The sequence below is a fragment of the Oncorhynchus masou genome, chromosome 20 (genome assembly GCF_036934945.1).
Source record: "Oncorhynchus masou masou isolate Uvic2021 chromosome 20, UVic_Omas_1.1, whole genome shotgun sequence".
NCBI lineage: Eukaryota > Metazoa > Chordata > Actinopteri > Salmoniformes > Salmonidae > Oncorhynchus > Oncorhynchus masou.
This window is the reverse complement of record NC_088231.1, coordinates 8,260,366-8,277,401: the sequence shown is the minus strand read 5'-3', so window position 1 is coordinate 8,277,401 and position 17,036 is coordinate 8,260,366. Positions and strand designations below refer to the sequence as shown.

The following is a 17,036-nucleotide window of genomic DNA, read 5'->3' as shown; positions in this document are numbered from 1 at the left end:
ACTTTTTAGGGCCCTCCTCTGACACTGCCTGGTATTGAGGTCCTGGATGGCAGGAAGCTTGGCCCCAGTGATGTACTGGGCCGTTTGCACTACCCTCTATAGTGCCTTGCGGTCGAAGGACGAGCAGTTGCCATACCAGGCAGTGATGCAACCAGTCAGGATACTCTCAATGGTGCAGCTGTAGCACTTTTGAGGATCTGAGGACCCATGCCAAATCTTTTCAATCCCCTGAGGGGGAATAGGTTTTGTCGTGCCCGCTTCACGACTGTCTTGGTGTGCTTGGACCATGTTAGTTTGTTGGTGATGTGGACACCAAGGAACTTGAAGCTCTCAACCTGCTCCACTGCAGCCCCTGCCGATGAGAATGAGGGCATGCTCGGTCCTCTTCTTCCTGTAGTCCACAATCATCTCTTTTGTCTTAGACACGTTGAGGGAGAGGTTGTTGTCCTGGCATCACACGTCCAGGTGTCTGACCTCCACCCTATAGGCTGTCTCGTTGTTGGTGATCAGGCCTTCTACTGTTGTGTCATCGGCAAATTTAATGAAGGTGTTGGAGTCGTGCCTGGCCGTGCAGTCATGAGTGAACAGGGAGTACAGAGGGGGGAGGGAGGGATGAGCACGCACCCATGGGGGGTCCTGTGTTGAGGATCAGCGTGGCGGATGTGTTGTTACCTACCCTTACCACCTGGGGGCGGCCCATCAGGAAGACCAGAATCGAGTTGCAGAGGGAGCTGTTTAGTTCCAGGGTCCTTAGCTTATTGATGAGCTTTGAGGGCACTAGGATGTTGAACGCTGAGCTGTAGTCAATGAATAGGTGTTCTTTTTGTCCAGGTGGGAAAGGGCAGTGTGGAGTGCAATAGAGACTGCATCATCTGTGGATCTGTTGGGGCGGTATGCAAATTAGAATGGGTCCCGGGTTTCTGGGATGATAGTGTTGATGTGAGCCATGACCAGCCTTTCCAAGCACTTCATGGCTACAGACGTGAGTGCTAGGGGTCAGTAGTCATTTAGGCAGGTTGCCTTAGTGTTCTTGGGTACAGGCACTATAGTGGTCTGCTTAAAATATGTTGGTATTACAGACTCGGACATGGAGAGGTTGAAAATGTCAGTGAAGACACTTGCCAGTTGGTCAGCGCATGCTCGGAGTCATGTCCTGTTAATCCGTCTGGCCCTGCGGCCTTGTGAATGTTGACCTGTCTAAAGGCTGCGGAGAGCTTGATCATACAGTCTTCCGGTCCTGCTGGTGCTCTCATGCATGTTTCAGTGTTGCTTGCCTCGAAGCGTGCATAGAAGTAGTTTAGCTCGTCCGGTAGGCTTGTGTCACTGGGCAGCTCTCGGCTGTGCTTCCCTTTGTAGTCTGTAATAGTTTGCAGGCCCTGCTACATCCGACGAGCGTCAGAGCCAGTGTTGTACGACTCGATCTTAGTCCTGTATTGACGTTTTGCCTGTTTGATGGTTCGTCGGAGGGCATAGCGGGATTTCTTATAAGCTTCTGGGTTAGAGCCTCTGACTGTGGTATGTAAACAACTACAAAGAATATAGATGAGAACTCTCTCGGTAGGTAGTGTGGTCTGCAGCTTATCATGAGAAACTTTACCTCAGTCGAGCAATGGCTCAAGACTTCCTTAGATATCGTGCGCCAACTGTTGTTTACAAAAATACATAGATCTCCACCCCTTGTCTTACCAGTCGCCGCTGTTCTATCCTGCCGGTACATCGCATAACCAGCCAACATGTATGTTGATATTGTAGTCGTTCAGCCACGACTCCGTGAAGTATAAGATGTTACAGTTTTTAATTTCCCGTTGGTAGTTTAATCTTCCCAATAACGCTTCCATTTTATTGTCCAAAGATTGCATGTTTGTGAGCAGAATTGAGGGGAGTGGGGGTTTATGAGATCGCCTACTACTCCTCAGAAGGCAGCCCGCCCTCCAGCCTCTCTTTTTCCTCCTCCTCTTCACGCAGATCACAGGGGTCGGGCCTGTTTCCAAGGGAGCTGTATATCCTCCGCCTCGGGCTCGCCAGAGTCGTGAAAGAAGTAAAAGGATTCTGCTAGTCCGTAAGTAATCGCAGTCCAGAGTTTATTTTCGGTCATAAGAGACAGTAGCGGCAACATTATGTGCAAAAGTAGTATACAAATAAGTTACAAACAACGCAGATAAACAAAAAAAAAACACAATTGTTTGGAGGCACGTAAAACGTCTGCCTTCTGCTCCGGCGCCATTTTACAGCAGAACCTAATATAAACTGTGCTTGCTCCCATTTCAAGCACTGTTGAAATTAGGACCATCAAGCCACATCTCCCTGTTTTGTCATTTAGCTGACACTCCCTTCCAGAACAACTAGAGTTAAGTACCTTGCGCAAGGGCACATCGACATATTTTTCACCGAGCTGGCTCGGGGATACAAACCAGCAACCTTTCGGTTACTGGCCCAACACGCTTAACCGCAAGGCTACCTGCTGTCTCCAGGTGAATGATGGTTGGAAGTGACGTGACATCCTGTTGGTGATCGTCATCATAGCGAGCATGACACAACCAACCAACCAGTCAGTCAGTCATTGTGGACAGGACTCGTGTGGCAGGTGCTATCTCTCTGATTGTGTCCCAAATGGGCACGCTATTCCTATAGTGCACTATAAAGCGAGTTGGGTGCCATTTTGGGCCCATCCTCTGGCCCTTTCAAGGTTGAGGTACAACTTTATGTGTTCTGCTGGGGGGGCATCGGAGTCAAAAGAATCAGAGAGACAGAGACAAAAGAGATGGCGAGTAAGATCAACCAAAATGGACAGGGGAGGGGGATTCTTCAGAAGGGGTCATCACTTCAGACCCGGCACCAGGATAAAATGACTAAGGGGTTAGTTGAAATCAGTGAAAAAGTATAATTTTGGTGGGTTCTTGCATTGGAATGATATTGAATTCAATAAACATAAAGTTCAAATGCCGAGACTCCAAGACCATTGATTGAGTGCTTTTAAAACCTCTTGATACTCCCCATCCCGGATCCGGGATCGTGAATAAAGCCTCAGGCTCATTAGCATAACGCAACGTTAACGATTTCTGAAAATCGCAAATAAAATGAAAATAATGCACCTGCTCTCAAGCTTAGCCTTTTCTTAACAACACTGTCATCTCAGATTTTCAAAATATGTTTTTGAACCATAGCAATTCACTAATTTGTGTAAGAGTATGCAAAGCTAGCTTAGCATTTTGAGTAGCATTTAGCACACAACATTTTCACAAAAACCAGATAACCAAATAAATAAAATCATTTACCTTTGAAGAGCTTCGGATGTTTTCAATGAGGAGACACTCAGTTACATAGCAAATGTTCAGTTTTTCCTGAAAGAATCTTTGTGTAGGAGAAATCGCTCCGTTTTGTACATCACATTTGGCTACCGAAACGAACCAAAAATTCAGTCACCAACAACGTCAAACATTTTCCGAATTAACTCCATAATATCGACCGAAACATGGCAAACGTTGTTTGGAATCAATCCTCAAGGTGTTTTTTCACATATCTCTTCATTGATATATCATTCGTGGAAGCCTGCTTTCTTCTCTGAATTCCATGGAAAAATACTTGCAGCTGAGGTTTGCGCACCAATTTCGGCGCAGGACACCGGGCGGACACCTGGTAAATGTGGTCTCTTATGGTCAATCTTCCAATGATATGCCTACAAATACGTCACAATGCTGCAGACACCTTGGGGAAACGACAGAAAGGGCAGGCTCATTCCTCTCGCATTCACAGCCATATAAGGAGACAATGGAAAACGGAACCTCAAAAATCCTGCTGATTTCCTGGATGCCGTTTCATCTTGGTTTTGCCTGTAGCTCACGTTCCAGGGCACGCACAGAGAATATCTTTTGCAGTTCTGGAAACGTCAGAGTGTTTTCTTTCCAAAGCTATCAATTATATGCATAGTCGAGCATCTTTTTGTGACAAAATATTGCGCTTAAAACGGGCACGTCTTTTTATCCAAAAATGAAATAGCGCCCCCATAGCATCAAGAGGTGCTTTTAAAATAGCTGATCTCCACTGCGCTGTATCATTTTGGTAATGAATATAGGCTACAAGATAGATAGGCTGTTTGTAATAAATGCATAACACTATGTGAATGCAGCCGTACACACTGCTGTCTTACCAAAAGAAGGCCAACTAAATGCTGAAAGTAGTAGCCTAGTTATTCATGCGTGCAAACTAAACACGTTGTGATATGGCACAATGCACGTCTGTGGATCATACTACTCTGGACGGCACTGACTTAGAATACGTGGACAACTACAAATACTTAGGTGTCTGGTTAGACTGTAAACTCTCCTTTCAGACCCATATCAAACATCTCCAATCCAAAGTTAAATCTAGAATTGGCTTCCTATTTCGCAACAAAGCATCCTTCACTCATGCTGCCAAACACACCCTTGTAAAACTGACCATCCTACCAATCCTCGACTTTGGCGATGTCATTTACAAAATAGCCTCCAATACCCTACTCAACAAATTGGATGCAGTCTATCACAGTGCAATCCATTTTGTCACCAAAGCTCCATATACTACCCACCATTGCGACCTGTACGCTCTCGTTGGCTGGCCCTCGCTTCATATTCGTCGCCAAACCCACTGGCTCTATGTCATCTACAAGACCCTGCTAGGTAAAGTCCCCCCTTATCTCAGCTCGCTGGTCATCATAGCATCTCCCACCTGTAGCACACACTCCAGCAGGTATATCTCTCTAGTCACCCCCAAAACCAATTCTTTCTTTGGCCGCCTCTCCTTCCAGCTGCCAATGACTGGAACGAACTACAAAAATCTCTGAAACTGGAAACACTTATCTCCCTAACTAGCTTTAAGCACCAACTGTCAGAGCAGCTCACAGATTACTGCACCTGTACATAGCCCACCTATAATTTAGCCCAAACAACTACCTCTTTCCCTACTGTATTTAATTTATTTATTTATTTTGCTCCTTTGCACCCCATTATTTTTATTTCTACTTTGCACATTCTTCCATTGCAAATCTACCATTCCAGTGTTTTACTTGCTATATTGTATTTACTTTGCCACCATGACCTTTTTTTGCCTTTACCTCCCTTATCTCACCTCATTTGCTCACATCGTATATAGACTTGTTTATACTGTATTATTGACTGTATGTTTGTTTTACTCCATGTGTAACTGTGTCGTTGTATGTGTCGAACTGCTTTGCTTTATCTTGGCCAGGTCGCAATTGTAAACGAGAACTTGTTCTCAACTTGCCTACCTGGTTAAATAAAGGTGAAATAAATAAAAAAATAAAAATATTCGACCCACGTAATCAATTAAGTAATGGCGGCCTACAATAAACGTTTCTAATACGTACAGTTCCATTTCCAAGCACGACAACCAATAGGCTTCTAAGAAAACCATAATAGAATGTATCTATTTCTATGAAGAAACACACCGATATGTAGCTATACAGAGAGGCGTCATTTGGGTTCTTGCATTGGACTTATATTGAGTATTCCAGCCACTCTTTCTATGAACCAGTTAAAATAATGTTTTTGGACAGAAAACCTGCGTCTAGGGTAGGATTCTAGGCTAACCTTGCTGGCTCCTGTGTTCCAAGTTCGTCAGGGACAGTTGGAGGTGGAGGGAGCTATGGAGACATGATCCTGGCGGCGCTTGTGGACACAGCGCAGGGGAGATACAGATTTTGCGCCAACCTGTCACTCAATCATTTGAACTTTTTTTGCTATTTTTATATAGGAACTTGTAACTAAAACTGAGGGAGCACACGTTTCAACTGAGGTGGGCTAAGCTCTCTTTTGCCCCCTCATGGAACCGAGCCCGGTCTGCTTAATACTCGCCTAAATTAAATTGGAGGGTTCAGAAAGGTCATCTTCGATACTCCATCATACATTTCTGTGTCATAAGGAGCATAAAGGTCAGGGTTTAGAGGTCAAAGTCTAACACTCTCCAATGTTTGGGTTCAGTATGAGCACGTTCCAGGTACAAGATCCTTATGTAGATGTGGTAGTAAGTAACCTAATAGTTGGTTAAAATCACATGATTCACAGTCGATGATGTCATCAGTGTCTCCGGATGATGTCATCGGAAAAAACGTATCTTCTATCTTTGTGACGACAAACAAAGAAACCCGCCGATTTCATATGTTGATGTTGGGGTGGTGCAAGAGATGACCAATTTGATGTTTCCCTTTAAACATTTCTCCAGACATTGTAATAACCAGGTATTCTGTGCAACATATATGTGTTCCCATGTAGTGTACTAGTGTAGTTAAGTGTCACTAGGTCTGTGACCACTGCAGCTATTTTTGTCCCCAGCTGGCAGGAGTCCCAGTCTGGCTGCAGGCACGTGTTCAAGAGAGGTAATAGACCCTCAGTCAAACCTGTTTTCCCTACACACACAGTCACAGATAAAATGGCATGTATTCACACTTACAGTACCAGTCAAAAGTTTGGACATACCTACTCATTCAAGGGTTTCTCTTTATTTGTACTATTTTCTACATTGTAGAATAATAGTGAAGACATCAAAACTATAAAATAACACACATGGAATAATTTAGTAACCAAAAGTGTTAAACAAATCAAAATATATTTTATATTTGAGATTCTTCAAAGTAGCCACCCTTTGCCTTGATGACAGCTTTGCACACTCTTGGCATTCTCTCAACCAGCTTTACCTGGAATGCTTTTCCAACTGTCTTGAAGGAGTTCCCACAGTCTCCTCCGAACAGTTGATGTTGAGATGTGTCTGTTACTTGAAATCTGAAGCATTTATTTGGCCTGCAATTTCTGAGGTTGGTAACTCTAATGAACTTAACCTCTGCAGCAGAGGTAACTCTGGGTCTTCCTTTCCTGTGGCAGTCCTCATGAGAGACAGCGCTTGATGGTTTTTGCGACTGCACTTGAAGAAATTTTCAAAGTTCTTCAAATTTTCCGGATTGACTGACCTTCATGTCTTAAAGTCCTGAAGGACCGTCATTTCTCTTAGCTTATTTGAGCTGTTCTTGCCAAAATATGGACTTGTTTTTTTACCAAATAGGGCTATTTTTTGTATACCACCCCTACCTTGTCACAATGCAACTGATTGGCTCAAACACATTAAGGTAAGAAATTCCACAAATTAACTTTTAACTAGGCACACCTGTCAATTGAAATGCTTTCCAGGTGCCTACCTCACGAAGCTGGTTGAGAGAATACCAAGAGTGTGAAAAACTGTCAAGGCAAAGGGTGGCTACTTTGTAGAATCTCAAATATAAAATATATTTGTTTAACATTTTGGTTACTACATGATTCGATATGTGTTATTTCATAGTTTTGATGTCTTCATTATTATTCTACAATGTAGAAAATAGTAAAAATAAAGAAACCCTGGAATGAGTATGTATCCAAACTTTTGACTGGTACTGTACATCTGACAACCACTTCCTAGTGCATACAGACTTCATGCCTATTGGCCACAGGCAAACATGCATATTTGTGAGTTATAAAATCTCCTCACTAGATTTTCAATTTTTTTACAAGGCACATTTTACGAGTCTAAACCCTCCCTCACTACGTCAGGCCGTGTGCATATATGTGTGTGCCATAGGCATGTGCAAATAACAGGGTGTGTGTTCGTGTCAGTCCCTGCTGTTTGATACCTGATAGGTCCACGGCGTGAAGTCAGACACACAGCAATAAGGTCAATTCAGGGGTCACTACTCCACTCACCATTCAGCTCTTTTGTCCTCTTTACACCAATCCCTGATTCCTCTCTCCTTCCTCATTGCAGGTAGATCTTTCCACCTACACTAACAGGGAAACTGTCCCTGTTTTTTTTCAAGCAGTTATTGTACGGTCAGAATTACGTACTAACTAGAGGTGGGCCGATTATGATTTTTCAACGCTCATATCGATTATTGGAGGACCAAAAAAAGCCTATACCGATTAATTGGACGATTAACTTATTTGTAATAATGACAATTACAACAATACTGAATGAACACTTATTTTAACTTAATTTATCAATAAAATCAATTTAGCCTCAAATAAATAATGAAATGTTCAATTTGGTTTCAATAATGCAAAAACAAAGTGTTGGAGAAGAAAGTAAAAGTGCAATATGTGCCTGTTACGCTCGTGAAAATGGACGGACCAAGGCGCAGCGTGATTAGAGTTCCACAGGACTCACCAGACTGCTGACAGGCTCTTCAGGTCAGATGCCATGCAGAACACACCTACATAACATTTCTCTCCTCTCTCTTTATCCCAACTTCTCCATCGCCTCCCTGACGGTCCCTGGCTCTTCAGGGCAAGTGCGGGGAGCTGGCACAGATGGCACCAGACTGGTGTCACGCTCTTCAGCACGCTTGCGCTGCAGCATACTCCTAGCCAACATCATTCTCCGATATCCCTCCTCACACTGCTCCATCGACTCCCAGGTGGGCTTTGGCTCTCTTTGGCTCGGCCGACCACACCTTGTGCCTCCCCCAAAAAACCTTTGGGTTTCTGTGGCCGCGGTCCCCGGCGTTGTCGCTGTCCTTCCACCGTCCTTGTTGTCTCCATTCCAAGGAAGGGTCTCACAACCTCCCATGATTTCTTCCCAGGTCCAAAACTCCTTTACCTCCATCACACGCTGCTTGGTCCTTGCTTGGTGGGATATTCTGTCACACCCCTGAAAATGGACGGACCAAGGCGCAGTGTGATTAGAGTTCCACATCTTTTATTTAAGGGAAACTTTCAAACAAAAACAATAAACAAATAACGAAACGGTACTTACTTGGTGCAACAAGCACATACACAAACAATATCCCACAAACACAGGTGGGAAAAATGGCTACCTAAATATGATCCCCAATTAGAAGCAACGATTACCAGCTGCCTCTAATTGGGAACCATACAAAATACCAACATAGAAATAATTAACTAGAACACCCACTAGTCACGCCCTGACCTTCAACTCCATAGAGAACCAAGGGCTCTCTATGATCAGGGCGTGACAATACCATGTAAAAAAGCCAACGTTTAAGTTCATGGCTCAGAACATGAGAACATATGAAAGCTGGTGGTTCCTTTTATTAACATGAGTCTTCAATATTCCCAGGTAAGAGGTTTAAGGTTGTAGTTATTATAGGAATTATAGGACTATTTATCTCTATACCATTTGTATGTCATATTCCTTTGACTATTGGATGTTCTTATAGGCACTTTAGTATTGCCAGTGTAACAGTATAGCTTCCGCCTCTCTCCTTGCCCCTACCTGGGCTCGAACCAGGAACACATCAAAAACATCCACCCTCGAAGCATAGTTATCCATTGCTCCACAAATGCCGCAGCGCAGCCCTTGCAGAGCAAGTGGAACAGCTACTTCAAGGTCTAAGAGTCCCGCACCGATTGAAACGCTATTAGCGCGCACTCCGCTAACTAGCTAGCCATCTCACATCGGTTACACCAGCCTAATCTCGGGAGTTGATAGACTTGAAGTCATAAACAGCTCAATGCTTGAAGCACAGGGAAGAGCTGCTGGCAAACTCACAAAAGTGCTGTTTGAATGAATGCTTACGAGCCTGCTGATGCCAACCACTGCTCAGTCAGACTGCTCTATCAAATATCAAATCATAGACTTAATTATAACATGATAACACACAGAAATACGAGCCTTAGGTCATTAATATGGTCAAATCCGGAAACTATCATTTAGAAAACAAAATGTTTATTCTTTCAGTGAAATACAGAACCGTTACGTATTTTATCTAACGGGTGGCATCCCTAAGTCTATATAGTGCTGTTACATTGTACAACCTTCAATGTTATGTCATAATTATGTACAATTCTGGCAAATTAATTACGGTCTTTGTTAGGAATAAATGGTCCTCACACAGTTTGCAACGAGCCAGGTGGCCCAAACTGCTGCATATACCCTGACTCTGTTGCACAGAACGCAAGAGAAGTGAAACAATTTCTCTAGTTAAAAGAAAGTCATATTAGCAGGCAATATTAACTAAATATGCAGGTTAAAAAATATATACGTGTGTATTGATTTTAAAGAAAGGCATTGATGTTTATGGTTAGGTACACTTTGGTGCAACGACAGTGCTTGTTAAATCATCACCCATTTGGAAGTAGGCTGTGATTCGATGAGAAATTAACAGGCACCGCATCGATTAAATGCAATGCAGGACACGCTAGATGAACTAGTAATATCATCAACCATGTGTAGTTAACTAGTGATTATGTTAAGGCTGATTTGTTTTTTATAAGATAAATTTAATGCTAGCTAGCAACTTACCTTGGCTTCTTGCTGCACTCGCGTAACAGGTAGTCAGCCGGCCACGCAGGTTCCATGTGGATTGCAATGTAAGGCAAGTGGTTAGAGTGTTGGACTCGTAACCGGAAGGTTGCAAGATCGAATCCCCGAGCTGACAAGGTAAAAATCTGTCGTTCTGCCCCTGAACAAGGCAGTTATCCACCGTTCCTAGGCCGTCATTGAAAATAAGAATGTGTTCTTAACTGACTTGCCTAGTTAAATAAAGGTAATTATTATTATTTTTTTGATCGGCCACAATCGGTGTCCAAAAATGCCGATTACCGATTGTTATGAAAACTTGAAATCTGTCATAATTAATCGGCCATTCCGATTAATCGGTTGACTTCTAGTACTAACAGATTACATGTAACCGGGATTACGTAATCAGATTACAAAACTGAAGTAACTGTAATCAACCCCAAAAATATGTAAACACAAGTAATCTGATTACAGTTACATTCTTAAAAACAGCTCATTACGTTTTGGATTACTTCATCTAATATCAAGATGTGGGCTTCAAGTGATTGCCTCAAACACACTGAGATGGCAAGTTTTTGAAAGCTGTGCTGAGCCACACAGCTTTGAAGTCACCTTTCAGTGGGAATGGGAGCCTTTCCCTTTTTTCTAATCTATTTGAAATCTCCAAAACTGCAACATTTGCTTTCCCTGGTTGCTTTCCACAGGAAATATTTTTAAACCAAAAAACATCAGACCCCAATTTACTGAGAACTGAATCATCCCACATTTTAATTGGATTTTGAAATTAGTCAACACAGCCACATCCTGTTCACTTCTCAAGCACAAATCAGCTGCTTACTCGGCTAAACCTCTAGTTACAGTGGAAATGAGTTCTCTCAAATCTACCGTTCTGCCTTTGCAGCAGTGCTGAGCGATTTAGTGCTTTTTGGGGTCAGTTTGATAGTTCAAAAAATAATCACGGTTTTCGATTTTGGTTTAGATTATTTTTTGTAAACATTAAATGCACTCTGCATTATGTGGGTTGAATGCTGTAACAACACAGACTAAAACAATGAATAAAATAACGTTAGACAGACCATTCCAGACCAGACCATCACTTATTAACCACCATCTAGTTACATTATTTGAATAAAATATTTATATAAAACATATATTTGACTACTTTATTGTTTCATTCCACGTCATCTCTTCTCTAGCTGTTGATCTTCAAGGTAAATAAGGCATACTTCTATGACTGCTGAATAACAATTATCAATCATTTAGATAATGTATTTTCAGGTAGAGTTCCTCACAAAGCAACTGCTCTCAATCACGCATTCTAATGTAGCAGTGGACTATGGTCATTGTAGTTAATTACCAGGTTTTCTGCGCTAAACTAAGTAGAATTTTCGCCTGTTGGAAACTAAAACTCCCTAATTCGGGCTTGATCTGATTTATCGCTAGAGGAACTGGCAATGTGCGTATTGAGCTCACAAAACATAAACAAAAAAACAATGGAATTCAAAACAATTGAAACTGACAAAAATGATAAATAACCAACATTTCGGTTAATCGTTCAGCACTACATCACAGACAGATCTATGTGTTTTTGCAAACTTAGAAGAGTCTACATTCAGAGTATTTGCACAATTGATCATCCAATTCATAAAATAATTTGATCTGTTACATCTGTCTATCGGAATATTTATCATTCAAATTACCTTTAACCTCTTTTACTGGCCACAATCTTATTTTTCAAGTAATCCGCCCAACCCTGAGTTTCTAGGATACTCCTCTTGCTTAGCGATATGTTTTATAGAATGTTTTATAGAATGTTTTATATGTTTTATAGAATGTTTTATAGAATATGTTTTATAGAATGTTTTATGTTTTATAGAATGTTTTATATGTTTTATAGAATGTTTTAAATGTTTTATAGAATATTTTATATGATAGTATGTTTTATAGAATGTTTTATAGAATGTTTTATAGTCAATGTGAACATATTCAGGGATTATAACAGAACTGGCAGAGAAACTATTCATCACAGCGTCTTTCCGGAAACCAGAGTTATGTTGTTGCCATGATGGTGGTGATGATGAGTCAGTCATGGGGTTAACCTCACTCTCAGTAGTAGTATCCCACAGAGAGTTTGTATTGCTGTTCCTCTCTTTTTGTTGCTCTCTGAGCTCAGATGAAAGTGAGGAGGAAAGTAGCTGTATACTTAAAAAAAACATCCTTTCTTGCTTTGATATGTATTGTGTAGTTTTTGTAGACCTTTGAAGTTGTTGATGCAACATTAAAGTTCTGTACGGACTGTGTGTGCGGTACTTAATTCTGTTAGAAGGGATTGTTAAATGTTAAACTCCCTCTCCTCTATCTTCCTCTGGTCTTTTTCTTTTTACCACCTTCTCCTTCTCTCTCTCTCTCTACCTCCCTTTCCCTCCCTTTCCCTCTCCCTCTCTCTCTCTCTCTCGCTATCGCTCTCTTGCTCTCGCTCTCGCTCTCTCCCTCTTGCTCTCTCTCTCTACCTCCCTTTCCCTATCTTTCCCTTTCCCTCTCTCTCTCTTGCTATCTCTCTCTCGCTCTCTCTCTCTCTCTCTCTCTCTCTCTCTCTCTCTCCCCCCAGAGCAGCGATGGCTCCTTCTCTGGCCCAGGCCTATCGTAGGCGCTGGTGGATGGCGGTGACTGCGGTCATAGAGAACCTGCTGTTCTCTGCTGTGCTGCTGGGCTGGGGATCGCTACTCATCATGCTCAAGAACGAGGGCTTCTACTCACACCTCTGCATAAGTACGTCCCCATCCATGGTAACACTCACACAGGGATATGGTATACTTCAGGGTTGGGGTCCATTCCATTTCAATTCCAGTCAATTCAGAAAGAAGACCAAATGCCAATTCAAAATGTTCCTCATTGAAAAGCACTTAAGAGAATTTCAGTGTACTTCCTGAATTGTCTGGAATTGAAATGGAATTGACCCCAGGTATACATAAACCTGTGCATAGATACGGTGGGGTGAATCCTAACTACCACTGATATCAATGCTTGACTAAGTGACAATTCATCTCCAGTGGAACTTGGGATTTGCCCCTGTATACGTCCATAGATAATATATGTCTATAGCACATGTGGATTCCTGTGTCTTGTATACTCCCCTCTCTCTCTCCACCTCCTTACCCTTCTCCTTCTCCCCCCTCTCTCTTCCATCTCTCTCCACCCTCCTCCCAGACAACGAGACAGTGTTCAGTAACATCAGTTCGTGGGACAGTGGTATCTGGCATAGCTGCGTGGACCAGGAAGAGATGTTGAATCTGGGCTTTACCATTGGCTCCTTCCTGCTGAGTGCAGCCACTCTGCCGCTAGGTATCCTGATGGACAAGTACGGGCCCCGCCCACTCCGCCTCCTCGGCAGGTAAAAGACGGGAAACATCGTCGCCATCATCATTATAATAATAGTATATCATCATCATCTACACTGTGATTGTCATCTTCACCATCGTCATCATCATCATTATTATTACAATCATCATCGCAATTATCATTGAGCATTGTCATCATTAATATTATTTAAACAATTATCATCTTCATCATCTGACCTTAATCATTATCTTCACAACCATCGTCATCATCATTGTCTTCACCAGGCAGCGTCATCATCAACTCTCTCTCTCTCTTGCAGTGCGTGTTTTGCTTTCTCTTGTGCCATGATAGCTGGAGCTGCCTATAACCCTGAAGGTAAGAATCCTAAGCAACTGTAAACCACAGTTGCATGTACAGGAAATGACATTAAACACAACTTCTGCTTACTACACCTCTGCTTATTACATTACACTGCACACATAGATCTCCCTCACTCTGTCCTCTTGTCTCCTCGTTCCTCCTCCAGTCCTCTCGGCCCTCATTTTCATCGCGGTCTCCTTCAACGGCTTTGGAGGAATCTGCCTGACCTTCACCTCCCTCACAGTAAGACACGCACGCACACACATACACGCACCCATCATCCTTCTCCTCTACATGGACACAACAATGACAATATCCAAAGCCACCAAGTTCCCAGAACGCACCAGCGGCTGGTGGGAGGAGCTATAGGAGGACGGGCTCATTGTAATGGCTGGAATGGAATTCATGTAACTGTATCAAAATTGTATTTTTAATTTTTTAATTTCACCTTTATTTAACCAGGTAGGCAAGTTGAGAACAAGTTCTCATTTACAATTGCGACCTGGCCAAGATAAAGCAAAGCGGTTCGACACATACAACAACACAGAGTTACACATGGAGTAAAACAAACATACAGTCAATAATACAGTAGAAAAATGAGTCTATATACAATGTGAGCAAATGAGGCGAGATAAGGGAGGTAAAGGCAAAAAAAAGGCCATGGTGGCGAAGTAAATACAATATAGCAAGTAAAACACTGGAATGGTAGATTTGCAGTGGAAGAATGTGAAAAGTAGAGATCGAAATAATGGGGTGCAAAGGAGCAAAATAAATAAATACAGTAGGAGAAGAGGTAGTTGTTTGGGCTAAATTATAGATGGGCTGTGTACAGGTGCAGTAATCTGTGAGCTGCTCTGACAGCTGGTGCTTAAAGCTAGTGAGGGAGATAAGTGTCTCCAGTTTCAGAGATTTTTGTAGTTCGTTCCAGTCATTGGCAGCAGAGAACTGGAAGGACATATGGAAACCACGTTTGACTTCGTTCCATTTATTTACAATGAGCCCCTCCTCCTATAGCTCCTCCCACCACTCATGACCAAAACCTCTCGGCACCTGAAAGGTTTCTTACCGCGTGCTGTGGCCTATAGAGACTAAAGGACTGCACTCCATGCTGCCATCTCTGAACTGTACACAAAATAACTGCACTGTACTGCATTTGCACTCTATTCATCTCTCTGCATGTAGATAAATTCATACTGATACTGTAAATGTGTACATCCACTGTATGTCAACCGCACACCCACTGTATGTCAACTGTATACCCACTGTATGTCAACCGTATACCCACTGTATGTCAACTGTGTACCCACTGTATATCAACCGTATATCAACCGTATATCAACATCATACCCACTGTATGTCAACCGTATACCCACTGTATGTCAACTGTGTACCCACTGTATATCAACCGTATATCAACCGTATATCAACATCATACCCACTGTATGTCAACCGTATACCCACTGTATATCAAGCGTATACCCACTTTATATCAACCGTATATCAACATCATACCCACTGTATGTTAACCGTATACCCACTGTATGTCAACCGTATACCCACTGTATATCAAGCGTATACCCACTTTATATCAACCGTATATCAACATCATACCCACTGTATGTTAACCGTATATCCACTGTATGTTAACCGTATACCCACTGTATGTTAACTGTATACCCACTGTATGTTAACCGTATACCCACTGTATGTCAACCGTATATCAACATCATACCCACTGTATGTTAACAGTATACCTACTGTATGTTAACCGTATACCCACTGTATGTTAACTGTTTACCCACTGTATGTTAACCGTATACCCACTGTATGTCAACCGTATATCAACATCATACCCACTGTATGTTAACAGTATACCTACTGTATGTTAACCGTATACCCACTGTATGTTAACTGTATACCCACTATGTTAACCGTATACCCACTGTATGTCAACCGTATATCAACATCATACCCACTGTATGTTAACAGTATACCTACTGTATGTTAACCGTATACCAACTGTATGTTAACCGTATACCTACTGTATGTTAACCGTATACCCACTGTATGTTAACCGTATACCCACTGTATGTTAACTGTATACCCACTGTATGTTAACTGTATACCCACTGTATGTTAACCGTATACCCACTGTATGTCAACCGTATATCAACATCATACCCACTGTATGTTAACAGTATACCTACTGTATGTTAACCGTATACCAACTGTATGTTAACCGTATACCCACTGCATGTTAACTGTATACCCACTGTATGTTAACCGTATATCAACCGTATACCCACTGTATGTTAACCGTATACCCACTGTATGTTAACCGTATACCCACTGTATGTCAACCGTATATCAACTGCATACCTACTGTATGTTAACCGTATATCCACTGTATGTTAACCGTATACCCACTGTATGTTAACCGTATACCCACTGTATGTTAACTGTATACCCACTGTATGTTAACCGTATACCCACTGCATGTTAACTGTATACCCACTGTATGTTAACCGTATACCCACTGTATGTTAACCGTATACCCACTGTATGTTAACCGTATACCCACTGTATGTTAACCGTATACCCACTGTATGCTAACCGTATACCCACTGTATGTCAACCATATATCAACCGTATACCCACTGTATGTTAACCGTATACCCACTGTATGTTAACCGTATACCCACTGTATGTCAACCGTATACCCACTGTATGTTAACCGTATACCCACTGTATATCAACCGTATACCCACTGTATGTTAACTGTATATCAACCGCATATCCACTGTATATCAACCGTATACCCACTGTATATCAACCGTATACCTACTGTATATCAACCGTATACCCACTGTATGTTAACTGTATATCAACCGCATACCCACTGTATGTCAACCGTATATCAACCGCATACCCACTGTATGTCAACCGTATACCCACTGTATGTTAACTGTATATCAACCGCATATCCACTGTATATCAACCTGTTAAAGGAATTCTAAATTCCTCTGTATTGTTTCCCAATCAGAATTAATTACTCTGTCAAT

The 17,036-nt window shown here is 42.1% G+C and overlaps 1 protein-coding gene across 3 annotated transcripts in view; it reads left to right on the top strand.

The window, feature by feature from the left end:
• Window positions 1-17,036, top strand: part of LOC135506811 (large neutral amino acids transporter small subunit 3-like) — a 46,464-nt gene that overhangs the window by 2,173 nt on the left and 27,255 nt on the right. Inside the window, exons 2-6 of one of the 3 annotated variants that reach the window (XM_064926191.1) lie at window positions 1,966-2,059; window positions 12,889-13,044; window positions 13,483-13,666; window positions 13,934-13,989; window positions 14,141-14,217. In XM_064926191.1, the coding sequence (XP_064782263.1) occupies window positions 12,891-13,044; window positions 13,483-13,666; window positions 13,934-13,989; window positions 14,141-14,217 (471 nt within the window). In that variant the 5' untranslated portion in view covers window positions 1,966-2,059; window positions 12,889-12,890. Of the gene's footprint in view, window positions 1-1,965; window positions 2,060-12,883; window positions 13,045-13,482; window positions 13,667-13,933; window positions 13,990-14,140; window positions 14,218-17,036 lie in introns of all 3 variants that reach the window. The other 2 variants (XM_064926189.1, XM_064926190.1) reach the window with 2 other exon arrangements.